This window comes from Leishmania braziliensis, chromosome 24 (genome assembly GCF_000002845.2).
Source record: "Leishmania braziliensis MHOM/BR/75/M2904 complete genome, chromosome 24".
Classification (NCBI taxonomy): Eukaryota; Euglenozoa; class Kinetoplastea; order Trypanosomatida; family Trypanosomatidae; genus Leishmania; species Leishmania braziliensis.
Window position 1 is genome coordinate 214,243 of NC_009316.2, and position 21,527 is coordinate 235,769.

The 21,527-nt window shown below is 58.8% G+C and overlaps 5 protein-coding genes and 1 pseudogene across 6 annotated transcripts; all 6 read left to right on the top strand.

The window, feature by feature from the left end:
* Positions 1-959: 959 nt before the first annotated feature.
* LBRM_24_0620 (putative DNA helicase) lies at positions 960-4,250 on the top strand (the record flags this gene model as incomplete). The annotated part of the gene is made up of 1 exon (XM_001565279.2): positions 960-4,250. The coding sequence occupies one exon, from the start codon at positions 960-962 to the stop codon at positions 4,248-4,250; it is 3,291 nt and encodes a 1,096-aa protein (XP_001565329.2).
* Positions 4,251-4,999: 749 nt separating this feature from the next.
* LBRM_24_0630 (putative ubiquitin hydrolase) lies at positions 5,000-7,423 on the top strand (the record flags this gene model as incomplete). Its single annotated transcript, XM_001565280.2, has 1 exon — positions 5,000-7,423. One exon carries the CDS (start codon positions 5,000-5,002, stop codon positions 7,421-7,423), a length of 2,424 nt encoding a protein of 807 aa, XP_001565330.1.
* A 1,046-nt stretch (positions 7,424-8,469) lies between these two features.
* Positions 8,470-8,789, top strand: LBRM_24_0640 (annotated as a pseudogene). The gene is given in 2 exon segments: positions 8,470-8,598; positions 8,601-8,789. Coding segments are annotated over 2 exon segments (318 nt in total).
* A 1,057-nt stretch (positions 8,790-9,846) lies between these two features.
* Positions 9,847-11,583, top strand: LBRM_24_0650 (putative MCAK-like kinesin; the record flags this gene model as incomplete). Its single annotated transcript, XM_001565282.1, has 1 exon — positions 9,847-11,583. The coding sequence occupies one exon, from the start codon at positions 9,847-9,849 to the stop codon at positions 11,581-11,583; it is 1,737 nt and encodes a 578-aa protein (XP_001565332.1).
* Positions 11,584-14,898: 3,315 nt separating this feature from the next.
* On the top strand, positions 14,899-17,958 carry LBRM_24_0660 (conserved hypothetical protein; the record flags this gene model as incomplete). Its single annotated transcript, XM_001565283.1, has 1 exon — positions 14,899-17,958. The coding sequence occupies one exon, from the start codon at positions 14,899-14,901 to the stop codon at positions 17,956-17,958; it is 3,060 nt and encodes a 1,019-aa protein (XP_001565333.1).
* A 901-nt stretch (positions 17,959-18,859) lies between these two features.
* On the top strand, positions 18,860-21,139 carry LBRM_24_0670 (conserved hypothetical protein; the record flags this gene model as incomplete). Its single annotated transcript, XM_001565284.1, has 1 exon — positions 18,860-21,139. The coding sequence occupies one exon, from the start codon at positions 18,860-18,862 to the stop codon at positions 21,137-21,139; it is 2,280 nt and encodes a 759-aa protein (XP_001565334.1).
* Between the last annotated feature and the right edge of the window lie 388 nt (positions 21,140-21,527).

Here is a 21,527-nt window from a genome sequence, read left to right on the forward strand (position 1 = left end):
TTTTGGGGGTGTGGGTGAGTGGTGACTGGACGCCTCTCTTGCTCTGCGCATCTGCATCGCAACCTTCCCCACCCCCCAACTCCTCTCGGGCTCTGTGCATCATGCTGTTGCATCCCCCGTCCTTTCCATCTTGTGCGTATGTGTGAAGATGTCTGCCCATTCTATCACCTCTCGCTGGAGCCGGCCCTCCTCCGCCCTTTTTATGTCATACCATCACCGATCACTACGTCAGCGCACGGTGCCCCCACTTGCAGAGCGACGCCAACGGACAGACAGCGGTGTCTGTGGACGAGGGTGGTAAACGCGAAGCCGCCGCACGCGAATCGGAAAAACAAGGCGCGAGGCTTCTCGCAGCAGAGCTCCGCGTAGAAGGGCAGCTGCCGACGGTACCCTTCCCTCCCCAGCCCTTCTTGCCTCTGCGCCTCTTCATTGCGACACACGGCACATGTGCTCTGCCACACGAAGACGCATCGTAGGCCGTGACAAGTCCTCATCCCCCTCCTTGTCCTCTTCCTCCGCTGCCTTATCTGTTCAATGCCATGTTCCACCCCACACACCCCTTACCCTCGTCCCCCTCCCACACAAGCACACGCGCACATACAGGTGCTGACACACGTGCAGCAGGCGCTGCGCCGTCCCTTTCCCTTTCTAGTGATGTCTACCATTCATGAGCCTCTCGCACTTCGCTGAACTGGTCGTTAACGGCATACACTCAACCACCCCGACACAAGTTGCACGCCATAGACCAATTCACGCTCGCGCCACCTCTCTCGTCCCCTTCTCCTCACCATTGCCCCGCCCTTCCGCATCTCCTCCCCTGCACTTTTGTGTGCAGACGTCCGTCACGCTACGCATCTCGTTTGTGTTTCTTTTGGTGCTTCTCTGCTCCAATCTCCTCGCACGAGTGCCTCGATTGCTGACTGGCGCTGCTACTTCGGCCAGCCCCCTGCACGTCGCAAATGAACTGCCAGTGCGACTACCCCGCGCGCTACCTCATCAGCCGTGATGGCAAGCCGTGCTACACCTGCACTCTCGGGCGCTGCCGCTTCTACGCGCTGGCCCCCGTGCAGTGCGAGGGGTACACCCGCATCACGCTTGGTGCTCCGGGATGCCCACTAGCTGACACCGGTGTTGTGCTGCGCTTTGAGGCAGCGGTTCACCCGGCAAACGAGGACGCTGCGTGCTTCACCATCCGCGTTCAGGGCGAGGCGTCAAGGTGGGAAGCGCTTCGCCTTGACGTGCTGCAGGACCCTCAGTTTGACGGCATGTGGTACACAGCCGGGCAGGCTTTTCTGTACCCCATGACGCAGTACACTCACCTCCTCGCCGCTCTCAAGGCCCGGCCACTGCCGCACATTGCAGTCGAAGAGATCCCTAACTTCTACTTTCGCTGTGTGGAGCGAATGCGGCAACTCCCACGGCAGTACGCCGATGACGTGGCTTCTGGCCGCGCCTGTCTCCCCGACACAGAGGACTGTGTGTATAAGCTCTTGAGACCGTTCCAGCGGGATGGTGTACGCTTCGTGCTGGAGCGCCACGGTCGCGCCATGATTGCCGATGACATGGGGCTTGGCAAGACGGTGCAAGCCATCGCCGTCGCTCACCACTACAGGGGCGAGTGGCCGGTGCTGGTCGTATGCCCCATGTCACTCATGGAAAACTGGGCGAAGGAGTTCAATAAGTTCTGCGGTATCCCATTTTCACGCATCGCCATCCTGCAAGGTGCCAAGGCAACCGCGACGAGCCTGCAAGACGTCGTGATCGTCTCCTACAGCTCCCTGAAGTGTGTGGAGCACGCCCACTTCAACGTCGTCATCCTTGACGAGTCGCACTACATAAAAGCCGGTGCGGCAAAGCGGGCTCAGCACTCCCTCAAGCTCTGTCGCGAGAGCCGCCGCGCGATCCTCCTTTCAGGCACACCAGCCATGTCGCGTCCGATTGAGCTGTACGCGCAGCTGCAGGCAATCCAGCCAGGCGCAGTGCCGAGCAGGGCTCAGTTTGGTGCGCGGTATTGCAACTCCTTTGTGGGTCGATTCGGCATCGATCTGACGGGCCACGCTCACGCTGACGAGCTGCACAGCCTCCTGCGCCACTACCTGATTCGCCGCACAAAGCGCGAGCTTGGCCGCGAGCTGCCCTCTAAGTCGCGCCAGCTTCTCTACATTTACATCACGGAGAAGGAAAAGAAGGCACTGGAGAAGCAAATCATCGCCTTACGCCATAGCCTTAGCTCGACATCGACAGCAGCAGCCAACTCCGCTTTTTCTCTCGTGGACAACAGCGCGGGTGACTGCGCTGCGCGGGCACCAAACGTCTTCGAGATGAAGATGGCTACCGCACGTGCCAAGATACCGGCAGTGCAGGATTACGTCAGCGGCATTGTGGAACAGCACCTCCACTCAGGTGAAAAGCTCATCCTGTTCGCGCACCACCAGTGCATGATGGAGGCACTTCGGAGCGCAGTCGAGGCGGTGCAGCCGCTCAAGCCCATCGACTACATCTACATCTCCGGCGATACGCCACCGGCACAGCGCGAGCCAGCTGCTGAGCACTTTCGAACAGAGGCAACATGCACAGTAGCCATCTTGTCCATGCAGTCCAGCGGCACTGGCCACAACTTCACGTGTGCGTCCACCGTAGTCTTCACCGAGCTCGATTGGAACCCTAGTACGCACTTGCAGTGCGAGGACCGTGTGCACCGCATCGGCCAGGCGCAGCCGTGCCGCATCAAGTACCTGCTGGCTGAGGGCACCTCTGACAGTGTCATTTGGCCGCTGCTACAGGCGAAACTGAGCGTGACCACAGCCATGCTCGAGACGTCGAACACGAGCGGGACAGAAATGCACCTCCACGACGGCGCGGATAAGCAGAACGTGACTAGGCGCGACGTGGTGGCCATGAAGTCCTCGTCGACCCCATCCACATCGCAGCAGAGCACGCTGGACCAGTTTATACAGCCTCAGCCCTCGCAAGCGACGCCAAACAGGGAAGAGGAAGTCGATGGGGTTGTGGTATCAATGTTGACGTCGCCGCGGGTCAACGTCCATTCGCAGCCATCGACAGGGCACGCGGCACTCGCATCGCCAGAGAGAGACGCACCACCGCTCTTGCTCACACCGACATGCCCCTCCCAGAGGCAGCAGCTGTCTTCAACCCTCATGGACACTCCCATCTCCGCCTCACGCAGGAGCGCGAGCGGCAGCGGCGTCACTGCCACACTGACGACCACAACGATGGCACCAACAACCCCACCAGCGCTGATTCCGTTCTCTGAAATGGGCAACAACTTCCTGGTGACCTCTATGCCACACCCAAGCAATTTCTCAGCATCGCGTCGGCCGCGTCTCTCTGCCAGCAGTGGCACCGGCATGGTACACCCGACCCAGCCACCCGTCTCTCTCTCTACAGCGACACCTGGCCCCACATCGAGTAGTGCCAACGCCGCATCTGTGCTGGACCTCATGCGCCGAACGTCGTCCACAAAATCGGATGCCGCATCCGCAGCAGTGACGCCGTCCTCTTTGGTGCCCTCTGCTGGTGTTTCCTTGGCCGTCGACCTAACTGGAACGGCCTCAACGCAGTCGGTAGTCATGCAATCATCACCATCGACGGTGTCGCGTCCCGCAGCTGGTGCCGTGGTCCCACCACGTCGCACCGTCTTCACCCTTACCAAAACGAGTCCTAACGATTCTATGAATACACCCGTTGCGTCGATGGTGACGAGCAGCAGCCCAGTCACCCACGCGCTTCCACATGCGCTACCGCTGACGTTGCCAGAGGCACCGAAGACCGGCGCTGTTCACGTACCGCTGCGGCCCAATCTACATCTGAAGCGGCCACGCACCGAGGCTCAGCACGGTAGAGGCGGCGACAGTGACATACGCGCCAACACTGCCGGTGGTGGTACAAAGGCGTTTGCGACCACGGCCGTTGCACGAGTAGAGACGATCTGTGCAACAGGGCCAGCAGCAACGGCTGCTTCGATTGGGTCGGCAACGTGGGGTCCTTCGGCGTCGCTAGCCGCCGCTGCAACTCTTGCCCCTTCTCCTCCCTCGACCTTGCGGCCTGTGCATACACAGGCAATGATTGTGCACCCTATTATGCTAGCTGCGTCGTCGTCGTCGCCCACTCCGTCGCCGGTCTCTACGACGCCCTCTCCTATCGCCTCTGCACCGCGGCGGACACTTTTTAAGCTCGGGAGTAACGTGTCAGGCGCCCCCTCTTCTCCCCCGCCTGCAAGGCCGCAGTGACGCATAAGCGACAGCTGTATGGACGTCGAGTGATGTCGCGCGTGTGAAGGGTGCGGCTCTCACCTACCTGATACTAGTCCTCTACAACGTCATGCATTGCAGTAGTTTGGTCCCTCGACCCCCTCCCCTCTCTATCTTGTCTGCGGGCGTAACTGTACGGGATGCGCCGACACACACACATGCACATGCACGTATCTACTGAGAATCAGACCCGCACACACACACACACTCTCTCCATGTATGGAAGGCTGGTAAGCCCTCACGGAAGGGTAGGGATGCACTTAGAGAGGTAGAAGATGAACTGGTACACAGTGGAGTGCTGGAACGGGTGGCACATATTCCCTCTCTGCTTGCAACAGCTCAGAGAAAAGATGATCTTGACCCCATGACAGCACCGTAGTCGGTTGTTCCCGCCGTACGTGACTGTGTGTGTGGGTGGGTGTGCATAGATGTGTGCATGGGTAGTGGGGCTAAGCTGAGCTGGACTGGCAGTACTCCATTACTCGTCTGAGTCCGTAGCTGCTGCTGAGGCTCTTCGCTGCTTTGACTGCACCATGTGAAGCTGCTGTTGTGTTCCGACTGTTTTCCTCGAAAGCGGCGCACCTAGCGCTGTCTTCATTCCCCTATGCTTAATCTCCCTCGCCGCTGCCATCTTCATCACCCAACTATTTCGTTCCACCTTCTTCGACAACTTCAGCCTAATACACGCGGCGTGCTGTTCAGTCACCACACACACACACACACATAGCATGGACGTCGCCAATAATCGCTCGCTCGGGTTCGTGGGTAAGGAGATCTTGTTCCGCAAGATTGAGTTTGAGCGCTACCGGAAGCCGCATGTTGTCGAGTACCCCCGCAGCGCCACCGTTCTCAACCCGCAGCACACACGTCAGCTCCGCGAGTCGATGAGCACGCAGCGGCACGATGGCAAGCTCGACAACGCCGACACAGACGACGGCGACGAGGGGGCGGCGCCCCGCGGAGGCTTGGACAGCGACGACGACGACGACGACCCGCGGCGCATCGATAAGGCAGCACAGCTGTGCTCCGACGCGCAGCTTCGCAGCAGCCTATACCTACGCTGGCAGAACATCACGCCTGTTGGGCTAGGGCTCATGAACCTTGGCAACACGTGCTTTGCGAACAGCGTGCTGCAAGCACTTGCCCACATTCCGGCACTGGCACAGTACTTCATGAACACGTTCCGCTCAGCAGACAACCAGCTTGGCGCCCCCTTCGACTTCGGCTTCGCCATTGCCGAGACGTTTCGCAAGATGCATCATGCGCCACAGCAGGGCCGCACCGGTGGCAGCGGCGGAGGTGCGTACCGACCTGGGCAAATCATAGGTAACCTCCGCCTGCTATCAAAGCACTTCGCCATTGGGCGGCAGAGCGACGCGCATGAGTTTGCCGTGCAGCTTCTCTTTTCGTGTCAGAAGTCGCTGCTGCACCGCCTTGTCGGCTCCAAGAAAGTGCAGCCACAGGTGGCACACACCACCGCACTCCACCGCATCTGTGGTGGCTATCTGCTCTCACAAGTAACGTGGTCGCGCCAGGAAGAGATCCAGCAGCTGCTGCGCGTCGGCAGGCAGCAAGAGGCGATGGACCTCAAGATGGAGGCAAAGCAAGCAGAGAGGAAGCGGGCGAAACGTGTCTCGCAGCACGAGCTCGATGCGCAAACCCTGTGCTCCAACACCTACGACCCCTTCACGATTCTCTCGGTGGAATTGGCGGGGCACACACTGGAGCACTGCCTGAGCAAGTTCTGCGCAGTCGAGGCGCTCGATGGCCGCTCCTACCGGTCCCCACGTCAGGTTGGCGTGCGTGCACGCAAAAAGTTTAGCATCCACGTTCCGCCGCCAGTGCTCGCCATCCACGTGAAGCGCTTTGGCCCTACGGGCAATAAGATAAACAAACACGTGCAATTCCCACTGGAGTTGGACATTACTCGCTACTGCACCCTACCGCCGTCGTCCCCGCCGCCGTCGTCGTCGCCGTCGTCAGCGCTGCCGGATCACCTGCAGTCGCAGGATGGCATGTCCTCCTCAGCAACGGCAAAGAGAGCTGATTGTCAGTACGAGCTCAACGCCGTATGCGTTCATGAAGGACGCTCCATTGACTACGGCCACTACTACACCTTGGCCAAGGCCTCGAATGGCATGTGGTACGAGTTCAACGATAGCCACGTCAGTCGTCTTTCGGAGGACCAGCTCCAGCGGGCACAGGTGTACATGCTCTTCTACTCCCGCAAGCCCACCGCCTCCGCTGAGAAACAGCAGCAGCATAGCACCAACGGCAGCGCACACGCCTTCGCGTCTTCCTCCGCATCTGTCAAGCTCAGCGTGGGGACAGCGGTGAAAGAGGACCGTGCCATTGGGCGAGAGCTGAGCGAGTCGGAGGTGCAGGTGCTGCTGAAGAAGCGCTGCGCTGGGCAACGACAGACGAGCGACTTAAACGGCAGCTCCTCCTCCTCCTCGGTGTCTGCAGCGCCGCCGCAACGCCTGTCCGACGCTTCTGGCGATGGCGATGAAGAAGGCCACACGGCCGAGGGCTCGTCTTTGCCGTTGAGCACGACTGTCCGCGTGCAGACATCCAAGCGCGTTCGAGAGGAGCTTTCAACGGACTCGGATAGCGACGGCGTCGACGAAAAGAAGGGCAGCGCATACGCACGCCGGCTGTGGACACAGCACAACGGGTGCGCAGCGCAGGACAGCCACAGCGAGGCAAACGTGGTACCATGGTCCTCACAACGAGGTGACAAGGACGATGCAGCGTCTCCCCGTCCGCCGCTGCTGAAGTCAGCTACAGCGTCCCTCTATGGTGGCCTCGTTAAGTCGCTGAGGCGCGCACCGAGAGACGGCGGTGCATTTTCCGACACAACAACACTACCGCAGCAGCGGCAGCGCCTCAACTTTCGGGTTGGCCGGCACGCCGTACAAGCCCTGCATCAGCGCAAGGCGCTCAACACCCCTGAGACGGTGCGGCGACCGGCATCGGCACCCGCGTTCCAGCAGCGCATCCGTGATCCCCTTTGGGAAATGGAGATGGACCGCGGTAAGGTGAAGAAGGTGAAGTCGAAGGTGAAGGCACCGGATCCGTTTGAAGGCGTCAACCCCTTTCAGGAGGCGTCGCACGGCATGTTCGACATTCGTGGGCGGCGGCGGCGCGAGTAGGATGGGGCTTGCGTAATTACGCGTGGTCGTGCCTGAGTAGTCGCGCAAAGCGAAGCGGTTGCTTTAGCACCTCGGACCATCGGCCACCACCCCATTGTGAGCTTCGCCTCTCTGTGCGTGCCGTTACGGCCGTGAGGGTATTTGACGTCCATCGATTAAGCTCTTAGGAACTTTTGTTCTCTGCGTGTAAGCAGTGGTAAGAGGGCGACGGCGGCCGAAGATAATGCACGACTTCTCCCTCCGTTATAATCCGTGGAGAGGCGGTAACTGCGAGCGATCACCATCGTGGTTATGCTGTGTGGGTAGGGCGATTAGCTGTACCACACACACACACACACACACACACACATGCGCCTGCGCCTACCTCGAGAGTGAGACTAAGTGGAGGGAAAGTACGCTACATGGTGCAAACGAACGAACAATCGCCTTCAGCAACACCTGCAGCAGCAGCAACACGCGACGCTAGCGTACGAAGAGAGTTTAGCGGCCACGGTAGGCTCCCCACCCACCCGCCGCATCTTTTCTGTTTTCCCTTCTCTGCAACTTGCCTCTCCACCTGAGCTGCAACATGCCTCAGACTCCAACGATAGCAAGCGAGAGAAAGCCATCGAGAAGCCGAGCAGATATAACCTTTTTATCGCCGCCTCTGCGTTGTCTCAGATCGTTTCTACCACAGACCTCAAAACTTCCTTTCCCAGTGTACTACAACGTCGGCAACTGGCATCACCGCTGCACTCGGGGAAGGAAAGATCTCCGCAGTTACGCTCTTGTGTGTGTGTGTGGGGGGGGGGGGGGGGGGTGCTTCGCACTCTCTCCCGTTCTCTCGCCCTTTTTGTTGCTCGCCTGTCTAACTCGAAACGCTTGCGAGACACACAAGCACACACACATGCACACGCCAATTGCTCTGCACTTGCAGCCCAAAGCCGATTTGGATCTGTGCATCATCATACCCGCTCTCCTTCGTTTCGAAGTCCTCTCTCTCTGTCTTCGGCTCTCGCTCTCGGATCACTTCCTCAATACCCCGACTAATACCGTAATTCCTTAAGATGATGCGCCGTGTCATTGCCCTGCCCGTCGCCCGCCGCGTGGCCTCCGCGTCCAGCGCACTCGTGGTGTCCCCCCGCCAGGTCTCCACCGTCTCCATCTCCGTCCAGGGTCTGCACTACGTTGGCACCGTCTGGCTGCTATCGCGCTCGCTGGTGTCGACATGTGCATCGGTTCCATCTTCGGCTCCCTGCTGATCGCCTGCGCTTGCCAACCGAACCTGACCAAGATGCTCTTCAACTACGCTATTCTCGGCTTCACCCTGACGGGGGCCATTGGCCTGTTTGCGCTGATGCTCGCCTTCCTCATGCTCTTCTCGTAGAGCTCTTTCAGTAGAGGCTGCGGCTGTTTCGACTTTGATCCCCCCTATGACGATGATGATGGCCTGGTGGTTCTGAACTGAGAACGCAGTGTAGTGAAGAGGGAGGAAGATGGGGAGTGGACAATCTGTGGCATGCTCATGCATGTAAGCGTGTGTGTGTGTGTGTGTGGGGGGGGGGGGGAGGGGGGGGGGTATGTGTGTGAAAACCACATGATGATGGATGTGGCTGGTGGAACGAAGACGCACACACACGAGGTACGGCACTGATGCAACAGACTTCGTAGGGCTGCGCACAAAAACCTTCAGCTCATGGCACGTACGGTACCGAACGCCTCTTCTTCCGACAAGTCGACCTCTGTCCTTCAGCTCTCATCCCCTCCCTCATACTCACCCACCCTCTCTGTTGTCATTCTCAGTCATCTGTATCCGCTACCGCACAGACCTCTTCCCCTTCCTTCTCTCCCAACTTCAACCCCCTCCCGTTCGTCTTCTCCTGGGCGCTGCCGTTCGCGCGGAGCCTCAAGTTGGAGTGGTTACTCTTTCGTTGGCGGTGGTATCCTTGGTCTTCGCGCCACAGCAGCAGCGGTATTGGCGTCTGCTCCCTGCCCTCGTGCAAACAAACACACGCAGGACTTGTCCATGAACGAAGGAGAGAGGGAGGACTCGCACCTCTACTACCATCCTCAGCGCGTTCCCTTCCTTCTCCTCTCCCCCCCCCCCTCATCCTCCGTGCCCGTTTACAAGCCTAACACAACCACGAACAGAGCGAGAGAAGCAGAGACATATCTTCGGAAAGAGGAGAAGAGAGTGTGCGCAACACCATGCAGCCTTCGTGCCTCATCTTCCCTCTTTGCACTTCCCCACTTCCTTCCCTTTCTCCCCGCCTCGCTCACGCATACACTCCCACGTATCGACACCGAACGCCTTATACACGCCACACGTCCCAGACTTATAAACCATACGACTGGGGTGCAGTTCTGTGCTAGTTTTACTGTGTTCTCTTCCCTCACCTCCCCCCCTCTCATACATCTCGCCATCAGGCCCTCACGCAGATATCATGAGTAGCCGCATCTGTGTGGCGGTGCGCAAGCGCCCCATACCAGACCCGGAGATGGACATCGTCGAGACGCCAACGCCACGGTGCATCGTGAATGAGCCCAAAATAAAGTACGACCTCTCGCACTACACGGATCGGCACACCTTTACGTTTGATGAGGTCTTTGGGGAGAGCTGCAACAACGCTGGGGTGTACCAGCGCTGCTGCCTTCCACTTATTGACACCGTCTTCAACCACGGCAACGCCACGTGTTTTGCCTACGGTCAGACCGGCTCTGGCAAGACGTACACAATGCTGGGCTCACAGAAAGAGCCGGGACTGTACGCCATTGCGGCTCGCGAGATCTTTGCACGTGCCAACAACATCAACGCCGTCGTCTACGTCTCCTTCTACGAAATCTACGGCCGAAAAATATTTGACCTCCTCCACAACCGCCAGCGCCTTTTCGCGCGCGAAGATGCGGACAAGGTGATTAACATTTGCGGCCTGAGCGAGCATCAGGTGACGGACATCCAGGAAATTTTCGATGTCATTACAGCGGGCAGCGCATACCGTGCGGCGGGCCAGACAAGCGCCAACGCTGAGAGTAGTCGCTCCCACGCAGTGCTGCAAGTGGAGGTACGGGATACACGCGGCGGCAACGCGCGGCGTGCGCCCAAGACGATCGGCCGTATTTCCTTCATCGACTTGGCGGGTAACGAACGTGGGGCCGACACGTTCGACTGCGACCGCAAGACTCGAATGGAAGGTGCGGAGATCAACAAGTCTCTTCTGGCGCTGAAGGAATGCATTCGGGCCTTGGGGATGGGCAAGAGTCACGTGCCATTCAGGGGGTCGATCTTGACGGAGGTGCTGCGAGACTCTTTCACGGGTAACAGCCGCACCACCATGATCGCGACCATTTCGCCGTCCTCGCAGCACTGCGTGAACACGCTCAACACACTGCGATACACCCAGCGCGTGAAAGACCTTGGTGGCGGCGCTGGTGGTGGTGCGAAGATTGAGCAAGTTGCCAGCAGCCCGCCCGGTCGCCGTCCCGCTGCACCGCGCAGAAAGCCCTTCGAGGCGCTTCCTGTAAAGAGCCGCCCAGAGTGGGTAACAGACTTTGCATCTGACCGATCACCGGACGTGTCCCCGTCAGAGAATGCTGGCGGCGGCGGCGGCGAGAATGACGGAGTTGCGGCGGCGGCGGCGCCACGGAACGTCTCCAAGCCCCGCGGCCGGCGTCCATCAGTAGGCCGCAGCGGTGGTACGCCCCCGCCAGTCTCAGCAATGGTGAAAGTAAAGGATCCAAAAATAGCGACGATTGTGCAAAACCACATCGCCGCCCTGGAGTCCGAAGATGACGATGACGACGGTGACGATTACTGCGGCGACGACCCCCGCGCCGCGGAGGACGGTGGTGTGATGCAGCGGGAAGAAGAGCGGCAGGTGCGCAAGGTGCATGCCTACGTCGTGGAAGAGATTGCCAAAGCTGAGGATAAGTTGATTGCGCTGCACCGCCGGCACATAGACTCCAAGATGACGGGTATCAAGGAAGAGATTACAGCAATCCAGAGCTTTGAGGAATCCGACTCGGTTGACGAGTACGTGGCGCGGGTGAGGGGACTGCTACTGAAGCAGCGGGACGACATGAACGAGATCTTGGTGATGCTGAACGGCATTGGGTCAATGCTGCGTGATGAGGAGGACCTCTCCAAAACACTCACATCCAGCATAGGTATGCGGGGTCGATGATGGGATTGGTGGGGTAAGAAGCGGAGGGCGAGGAAATATGGAAGAGAGTCGGCCGTAAGAAGGGGAAAGCAGAGAAAGAAAGTAGAAGGCACAACAGGCGCGATAATCTGCGTCTTTGTTTGCTGCCCTTTCCCTTATGTTCCCCCTCCCGCCCCTCCCCCTCACTCCCACAGTGCATTGTCAGTGAGGGAAACCCACTCTCACAAGCGCGCACGGTAAGGGTGTGTTTCCACCCAGCTTTTCCGCTGTTATTGCTGTTGTGCCTCCGACTTGCTGTGCGGTCGCATGCGTGGTGCTTGCGCCTTGTCGTTTTCTCTTGGCGTGCTCTACCCGCAGTGCAGAGGCAACAACAAACAAGGACACACACGCACAGTGGCACCGACATGGGTCAACAACGAATCACAGGGGGACAGCACTCAAACCAGCACTTAGAGGCGCACCTTCACACGTTGCTCAAGGTGCTAGATCATCTTTTCATTCGGTATCACTCGCTATCCTGTCCTGTTTTGTTCTTTGGGCTCTCTTTCTTCCCCGTTTCAGCAAGCCACTGTCATCTTCCTATTCTCCGCATCGCTGTATTGGCCACCAGCACATATCCACGCGTGGTCGGCAGGAAAACGACGCCTGAACAACGTCTCGTTGGGGGTTTACCCCTTTACAGGTTGACTCTATCTCCTCCTCTCTTCCCTCCCCACCCCCGCCCTACTATCATTGTGTCTCCTCTCGCTCGTCGGGTGCTGGGTGCGCCCACCCACTCCCTCTCCCTTTCCTGGCTTTTTTTTTTTGGCCTCTGCTCTCAGATCGCGCAGGTAATGAGGGGCCAAGCGCCTGCAGCGGACAGGGGGGAAGACGAGATGCACGGTGAAGTGGGTACGCGGTGTGCTTCTCTTTGCTTTTTGTGTGCTTCCTCGATTTTGGGGGATGGTGGTGGTGGTGGAAAGGGGTGAAGTGTATGGAGATTCATCGGTCTGTCCGTCCCAGCGTTGACGAGGGCGTGAGTATGTGCGTGGGTGTTTGTGACTGTGCTCGTGCGTCGTCCCCTCATCATTGCCCGTGCATGTGTTCGTTTTTCCCTCTTGTTGGTACCGTTGTGTGTGTGTGTGTGTGTGTGTGTGTGTGTGTGTGTGTGTAGTTTTGTAGTATGACGTAGGTGGGTGAGCGGATAGGTGCGTGCGATCCATATACGCCCCCCACCCTCTTCCTCCTCACCGCCATGCTGCCCATGTAAAACAACGCAGGCGATGCAGCAGCAAACAACAACAACGAGAATAGAGAGAAAAAAGGGGAGGCACAAAAACTCAGAAATGTGTGAATAGTTAAAAACATGAGAGGCGAAAAGGGGGGAAGAGAAAAGAGGTGCTTCGGTACGAGGCGGCACAGACGCACATCGTCTGAGGGGGTGCGGGGGGAGGGGACTTGACTGCAAGGCGCCTCACGTCCCCGGTGCAGCAACACTCTCCTCCTCGCTCCTTTGGTACCTACACACACACACGCTGCCCTTTGCTTGTGTTCGGATCGCATGATTAGAGGCCATTTCTTGATCTCTCGGCGCGCACACCCGACGTGGTACGAGCTATGGTATTTCGTATGCGTCCGCGCTACTAATGTACCTCCATTTTTCCGTTCTTCCCCCTTCCATATGTCCCCCTCTCTCTCTCTCTCTCTCTCTCTCTCTCTCTCTCTTCCTCGATGGCTGCGCGCCGTTGGGTGATTTGCCTCGTTCTCGTTATCACTCGACCATTTCTTCTCTTTCAGCCACCCATAGCAAAAACTACCCGCCACACTCCATTCTTCTCACCAGACCAACACTTCGCTTCCCCTCCTCCCCCTCCCCCTCCCCCACCAAGCTCTCTCCGAACTGCGCGCGTGCACACATACCATCACTTATGCGTTGCCCCTGCTCTCTCGCTCAGCCACTTTCTTCAGATCTCTTCGCTGTGTAGTTTGGGTGTCACCGGTACGTACGTAACGTACGTGTGGGTGTGTGGGCGTGTGTGTATATCTCTTCGCTTTGTAGTTTGGGTGTCACCGGTACGTACGTGTGTGTGTGTGGGGGTGTGGGCGTGTGCGTGTGTGTGTGTGTGTGTGTGTGTGTGGGCGTGGGCGTGTGTGTGTGTGTGTGTGCGTGTGTGTGTGTGTGTGTGTGTGCGTGTGTGTGTGTGTGTGTGTGGGTGGGCGTGGGCACCTCCTCCTCTTCGCACCCCTTCTTTCGCAAGCCCGTGAAGGTGTTTGGCTGCCTGTCGTTGGGTCGAAAAGCGGGGCATCACCACTATCGACAACACGTCTTCCTACGCGCATGATTTTGATTCCCTCGCTTTTCGCCTTCACCTTCGCCCTCCTCCCCCCCCCCTTTTTGTCCTCAAGCTGGTGTGCTTGATTGCTTTCTCCTTCTCTCCCTCCCTCCCCCTCATTCTCTGCCCCCACCTACTCGCTCAGCCTCCCCTTCCGTCTTCTTTCATCTTTGATTTTGCTATCGCCGCACTTACACCTGTGCTGTGTAGCGCTCTATCTCCCCGCACTAGAGAGATCCACCCTGCGCCGACACACAAAGGACGCACACACTCACCGACAAAGCACAGCGAAGGCACAACAGGCGTGTGGTGGGCAGCGTGGCGTTGCGTTACCAGCAGCAGACCCACCACCGTCCGTCGACAACCCGTAGCCGTACCTCTCTCCTCTTCCCCTCCTTCCTCCCTGCCTCTCCACTCCTGCTGGGCCCTCTGTGTAGGTGCGTATTCCCGTCATCTTGCCCCGTGTGCGAGTGCGCGCAAGAAGACGCGGCCTCTGTGGGCCTTTTCTCTGTTCTCACGGCTTCCTCGTCATTTTCTGTGTGTGTGTGTGTGTGGATGGGTGTGTGAGTGGCTGTTGTTGTCATCGCTGATCGTCCTCTCTCCCTCTCCCCGCCGCTTGCCCGTGTTTTCTTCTGCTGTCGTGGCCGTGCTGCGACTCGCCCTTTCTGCTTTTCTCCTCCCCTTCGTCCCCCTCCCCTCTCACCATTCAGTACTCCTCTGCCTCCCCCTCCCCACCACCACCACCACCACTACCACACACCTTTGGAACTCCGCTGCAGCCTGCGCCGCCCTCGATTGGTGACTTTGTCTGTGTCTACGTGTGTGTGTGTGTGTGTGTGTGTGGGGAGGGAGGGAGGGAGGCCGTGCTTTGATTCCTATAATCAACTACGCGCATTATACAGAAGCGTTCTTACGTCCTACACGGAATTATACATACATACACATGGCCCTGTGGTGCTGTGGGGCGGGTGCCACCTCTAGTGTCACCTCCAAGAATGCGACACAGTTGCGCAACCTGGAGGCGATGGGCCTCTCGCGCGGCCACAGTCCGCGCCTGCGCTGCACGGAGGTGCAGATACCCGTGATTCTGAACGTGTACAGCCTGATCGAGAGCAACAAGAGGCTGTCCAAGGTGGGCATGGGTATCTTCCACACAGGCGTTGTCGTGTACGGTATCGAGTGGGGCTTCGGCGAGGTGGTGGATAACCCCAACGCTTCCGGGTTGTTTTGCGTCCCACCTGGGCAGGCCGCCGGCACCCTCTACCGCACCATCCGAATCGGCCACACCACCCGATCGCCCATGCAGGTGGACACCATCCTGCACCGACTCGAGAACGAATGGCGCAGCAGCGAGTATCACATCCTGCACCACAACTGCAACCACTTTGCCCAGGCCTTCTGCGACTTACTGAGCACCACAGAGAAACTACAGGTGCCGTTGTGGTGTAACCGCGCCGCGCGCGTCGGCGACCGCGTCATCCCACGGCGGCTAGCGACCAAGGTGCAGCACATTATGGACAGCGAGACGCCAAAGGCGCCACCGCCGCCGGCGCCGACATCGAAGGTCAACGAGGTGCCTACATCGGTGGTGCCGCACGAGTGGTACCTGAACCCCAGCATCTTCCAACCGCCACGGTACATCGACGAGAGCAAGCCACCCTCTGTGGGCATCGAAGATGTGCACAGTGGCACGCCCCCAGAGGCAACCGTTGGCGAGGGCGGTCCTCACCACAGCGTCGAGTACAGCGTTGTACCACAGCCGGGCTGCGAGCTGGCCGACGCCGGTGGCGTGCGCCCGCCCACCACCTGGCACGAGTCCTGCTGCAACACAGATGAGAACGGCAGCATCACGCACATGGTGGCTATCGAGGAGCAACCCTCACTCCCCTCGTCTTCCCGGCGCGAGTCCGCGCGTAAGTCGACCGCATCTCGCCGCACGGCCAAGTCCACGCCAAAACGTAGTCCGCCACCGTCGCTCAGTATCGCCTTCAGCAGTGGTGGGGAAGACCGCGTGGTGCTGCCGTGCGTGCGGGCCTCGACAAGCCAGCCATACAGCGTAGTGCCAACCGGGTCGCCGCAGGTCTCGGAGCTTAGCCAGGATGTAGAGAACCTCCCCCACAGTGAAACGAGCGAGGAGCCGTTACCGCTCATCGTGTCGCACTTGCCGATGATTCAGTCGCCCATCTGCGACACCGCCAACCCGCGAAAAGTGACACCGTCGGGCAGCATGACAAACCGGTCTCGCGGTGTATGCCTTGAGGAGCAGCAAAGCCAGAAGCAGCATATTGAGAGCTACTCGAAGAACGAGCACACAAACGCGTCCTCGAAGAAGCCGCTAAGCACGATGCGTGACTCGTCCATGCAGTTCACCAGCGCGGCGCTGTCCGATCAAGAAGACGCCTCGGCACAGCCACCGTCTTCGTCCCTTTTGGCATCGCATGCCCTGGCGGTTGGCTGCATTATGAGCTTGTCGCCTACCCCACCGAGCCAACCACCCGAGGAAGTCACTTGGCGCAGCAGCGACGTGATGGCAGTCAAGCACGACGTCAGCACTGAGCTCACAAATATGTCAAGCGAGGTGAGCAACAATCCGAAGGGCAACCTCGCGCCAGCCAAGCACAGCAACCCAAAGGAGGAGCGGAACCGAGGAAACAAGCCGGAGAACGAGTTCAGCGACATAACTACTGCGCTGGTCTGCGATGCATCCCTCCCATCCACCACCGCCACAACATCACCGGAGGCCGTCAAGCGCAAGAACAGCTCAGTGTGGAAGTTTCTCAAGAGCCAGTGTGGTCTCTCGAGCCATGCTGGAAGCGAAAAGGCGGCCCGCAAGTACCTCTCCACCCTACCGCCGAGTGACAAGGTATCCTTCCTCAGCGACGGAGGCCCTCACGTTGACGTCGTCCCCACGTCGCCGGCAAGCTCGGCGCCGTCCTCATCCTCCTCACTTCTACAGCGGGAGGCGACTCACAAGGAGGAGGCCTCGGTAGTTGCTGATAGCGTCGCCGTCGCTGATCCTGCCGCAGATGCAGCGATGGTGCAGGGGTGGGAGAGGGACCACACGCACGTGCTCCCATCCGCCGCAGCAGTCCTTCCGTCGTCGCCCCATAGTATGTCTCTCATCTTAGAAGACAAGGACAACGGGCATGACGCTATACCGAACGAAGTGCAGGATGCGAACGACACGGTACCGACGCCGACAACTCCTGCACAGCAGAACGTGCGCGTCATGCCGGGCCTGGGCGGCGGCTCGCCAGCGTCAACAACAGTGCTGCAGCAGTCATCCGGTCACGAGTCGACACAGCTCCCGCTGAACCGTCATCCGTCAGGTGCAGAGAGCATTACGGAGATGTTGCGAGAGCCTCCTGAGCGGCACCTGTCGCGCAGCGAGACTCCATCTGCGCAAGGCGGTGCACCTTCGCCTGTGCGTCTGCAAGATCTGAGTCTTGCAACAACAGCGTCGCAGCCCATGGACAGTTCAGGACTTCAGCTCTCGCCCTCCGTTGTGACGCCAGAGCGACCTGACATCATCGCGAACAGCGAGGCTATGACGACCGGCTGCTCGCCTGCCGTGGCGCATCAGCAAGGCCGGCGCGGCAGCTCGTCGGCTGCGATGAGCGACACACCGCCTCCGCAAAGGGAGCAGAGCCAGATGCCCATCCCCGTTACTCAAAAGCAAAGCTGCAGTGACGAGAACGTGGCACCCGCGATTCAGCTGTACTTGAGCAGCGACGAGCTGGAGACACCGGTGGGCTGCAACAGCAGTTATCTCAGTGGAACAGCGGAGAGAGCTGGTACACCGTTGACGGCCAAGACGGCACACACGCCGATGGAGCCATTCTCGTGTCGACCTCCATCGTTGTACCGAGAGAAAGCTGCGACGGATGATGGTCGAATCAGCCAGAGCACATCCAGCGACGGCAGTCAAGCCGCTCTGACAGAGCAGCATAGCCGGAACACCGAGCTGGAGGACCTCGTCAACTTCCGCTTGACGCAGTCGGAGAGCGCCCCAAAACTGGATGCGAAACGGCCACCTACTCCGCCCCCTCCCTCCCTCCCCCCCCATGTGACACCCAGTGAGTGACCAACCAGAGGCCAGCCACCCTTTTTTCTGTGGTATATGCACGAATCGCTGCCTTCGTTTCCCTGTCCGACCTCCTTGAAACTTGCGTGATGCCTCTCGTGCGTGTGTGTGTGGTCTCCTGCCTTGATGTTCGCGAGCACCAAACGCACAATGCTGTACGGGGTGGGCGCTACCGCCCTACTTTTCCGCGCTGCCCCGCGCCTCTCCTCACTGAGCGGGTGCGCGTTGTGTTGTTTTTGTTGCTTTTTTTTTTTTGCTTGACGCACACGTGAGGGTGTCTCTGACGCAGGCAGTCCTATGGGCCGCAAGCGCTCTTCGATCACTCCGGCACCTTGCTACAGCGGTCACCGCTTCCGCTGCCACCGTTCGCAACACCCTCCACGCCACACCAACTACACACCCTTCCCTCCCCCAGTGCGGCTCGGCTGGCCGCCCCAGGCATAAATGTTTCTCCCTCCTCCTCTCTGAGTCCTCAACTCCACCCTGCCCTCGAAAATGCGCCACGAAGAACAGCCACACGCCCAAAAAGACCGACGCGGAGCCTGCCGTAAAGAGGCCAACGAGTGCCTCACCTGCACCCCAACCAAGCACCCGCAGGCCCGCCGATGGATAAGGAAGTGACCAGTGTTCCGGAGGGTGACAGTGCAGCGCCGCACACTCCAGCGGACTGCATGGTAGCTTCAGCTTTCTGCCCATCAGTAACGCTTCCATGAACGCGTGACGCAATAATTTGAAGCCACACCGTGTACGGCTTTCCTCTTCGTTGCATGGGCTCCTCATGGGGTCGCCCAAAACACGTTGTATAACACAACCGGCTGTAGATCATCCGCTCCTCTCTCCATGTTCTACCTCGACCTCTACCCCGACTTCTCCCCATCACGGACGCTCAGCAGTCAGTCCAATGTGGAAAAGCGCTCTTGCCCAAGTAGGCAACCGCGCCGGCAAGACGCTGCCACGCCCAGCGCCCCATACGTTGCCGAACGAGGTAGCAGCCGAGCTTCGCAATTCGCGCGTCTATTCCGGAAACCGCACGGACCCGCTGTTTTCCCCTAAAGCCGACGCCCTTTGCGATTCACGCACTGATTACCTCACACATCTTCAGAGCAGCAGTCTTTACTCCTCCCTCTCAACATTGACACCAGTTGTGTGCACCACCGATGAGAACGACACTCTCTTACGAAGTGCAGAGAGGCTCTCGTTTCTCCATGCCCAGGAGGCCTTTTGCGCCTTGATCAAAGCAGGAGAGGCGCAAAGCGCACTTCAGCTGACAACGTTTTGGAAGTACCGGAGGCCAAAGCGCTTAAGAGTGGCCCGTGCGAAGGTGAGGCAGGAGCTTGTTCGCACAATTCGCGCCTTGGAGGAGCTGAAAGACACCTCGACAATGAAGGCGCTGATTGAAGTCATAAGCTCAGCCCTCAAGGAGCAGCAGCTTGCCCGCAAATCTTCGTTGCAAGCGGTGTCACTAACACACAGCGACGTCTGCTCACCATTCATTGAATACAAGCTTTTTGAGCCCCTCGGTTCGACAGCAACCGCACACATCCTCGTCTGCGCCGCGGAAGCCGCATGCCGACTCGGTGATGGAGAAGGAATGTCTGTCTTGGAAAAGCTAGCCATTTTGGACAAGTGTGCCCATGTCAGCGCCACTAAGGCTGGGACAGCCCGCCTACCGTATCAGCTGTACCGTTTGCTTGAGGCGTGGACAGCTGAAAGAGTGTTGGATACAAAACTTGTTGGACACGTCTGCCCCAACCTGCCCTCCAAGCTGGTGCATCCTTCTCACTACACTACCTTAGACATCCTCTCTCTCAGCGCCAAGGAGGCACGTTACATTCAAAGGAACTGGGTTTCGCGGGGCCTTTTTCAACCCTACTCGGACAAGCTGAGTCAGCTCTCAACATGGAGTGGCATGGTGAGTCGGCTGCTGGCTAGCTCAAAGGCGTTACAAGCTGTTGAGGCAAAGTGCTTACTAGTAGCCCTGATGTGCGGCCCTGTAACACGTGCAACCACGCTCGACAGCCGCGCCATTACTGCTGCTCGGAAGAGTATTGTGAGACTTCTCCGTAGCTCACAGCCTGGCGTCCGCCGTCATGCTGCCGCAAGTCTACTGAAGAAACGGCACCTTTTCGCGCCATTGCGAATATCACCTCCAACAACGGCATACGTTTACCTTCAGTCTTTCCATTCTAAAAGTGCGGTGGACCCGACGCTCTGTAAAATCTGCGCAGCGCTTTTTTTCCGAATGTGCCGCGCCGGTCAGTACGTGGGCGCGGCACGGGTGGTATGGAATCATCTCTCTGTTGAATGCTCCGCCACCGCGGGACTCTTCAAGAGAAATACGATGGTGGTGGAACTTGCGGCAGTGGCAATGAGTCAGGCAATGCGTGAGGCGTGCGCCAAGAAGTATGGTCAGAGTTGGATGGGGTATCGCTCCCTGGCATTACTGCGTACAGCCGCCTCCACTTCTCAGCACGTTACCGTGATGCACTGCGTTCCCGTGTGTGTCGGCGCGCTCGAATGCGGCGTCCCTTTTGCGGCCGTGAGTGAGGCACTTTCACATATCTTTAGCGACGATGCCGCGCAGAAAGCGTGGGCACTCAATCTGGTACGATTATGCTCCGATGCAGAGATGACACCGACACAGGTGAAGGCAAACCGTTGCGGGATCGCCACTGATGTTGCCTCCTATCTGGCGCAAGCGTGTCGCGTTCAGGGGAATAAAGACGGGAAGGCAACACTACAGACGCCTTCGCGGAGCAAACAGCTCGCCTTGTGGACAACACTGACGGCGCCGGACTCGAACCCTCGCTTGAATGCGCTGATGACGGCTGTCTATTTGGATGGCAGCGCCCGCGACTCCATCCTTGAGTGCACGTGGTGTCATCGACAGTCGCAGAACACGCGGGTTTTCTCTCAGAAGGAACGCGCAACCAAAACGCCGCTTTCAGACATTTGGTATTGGGAGGTTGCGGCTGCCATGGCTTCGAACTGCTCCAGCGTTGAGAGCCTCACATCATTTCTGAAGTGCCTGAACCACCGAAAACCGCGTGGCACCTCGTGCACTGGCGAAAACGCAGATAATGTTGCCGCACTCCTGTGTAGTGAGCTGGATGCTGACCACTGCACTTCTGTGGCCTCTCTAGGGCAGTACCACCATTTTCAGTCTTCAGCGAGCGCATAGGGTAGTTTGATGATACCTGGTGCACCTTTCCATCTCCGTCCAACGTGATGCCAGCAATGAAAGGGAGAACAACATCAGCCGCTTCAGGGCATTATCTGAGACGACCTGCCAGCCGATCCAACAAGTCAGCGCACGGAGCTCCCATTACAGGTCGCTCACCCTCCGAGAGGTGCTCTCTCGGCTGAAGCACCCTCACGTAGCAGTAGGAGTATACCTTGTTGTGCGCGGCACTCCCACGTGTGTCCCTCCAACTGTTTTGTGGGCAGCAAGGGCGAATAACAACGACAAAACATAACAACCCAACAAAGCGGGCCGTCTCAGCAGGAACAACTCTTTGATCAGGTGTGCTGATGCCTCCAACGCGCGCTCGTTCGCCTCTGTCCGTGCT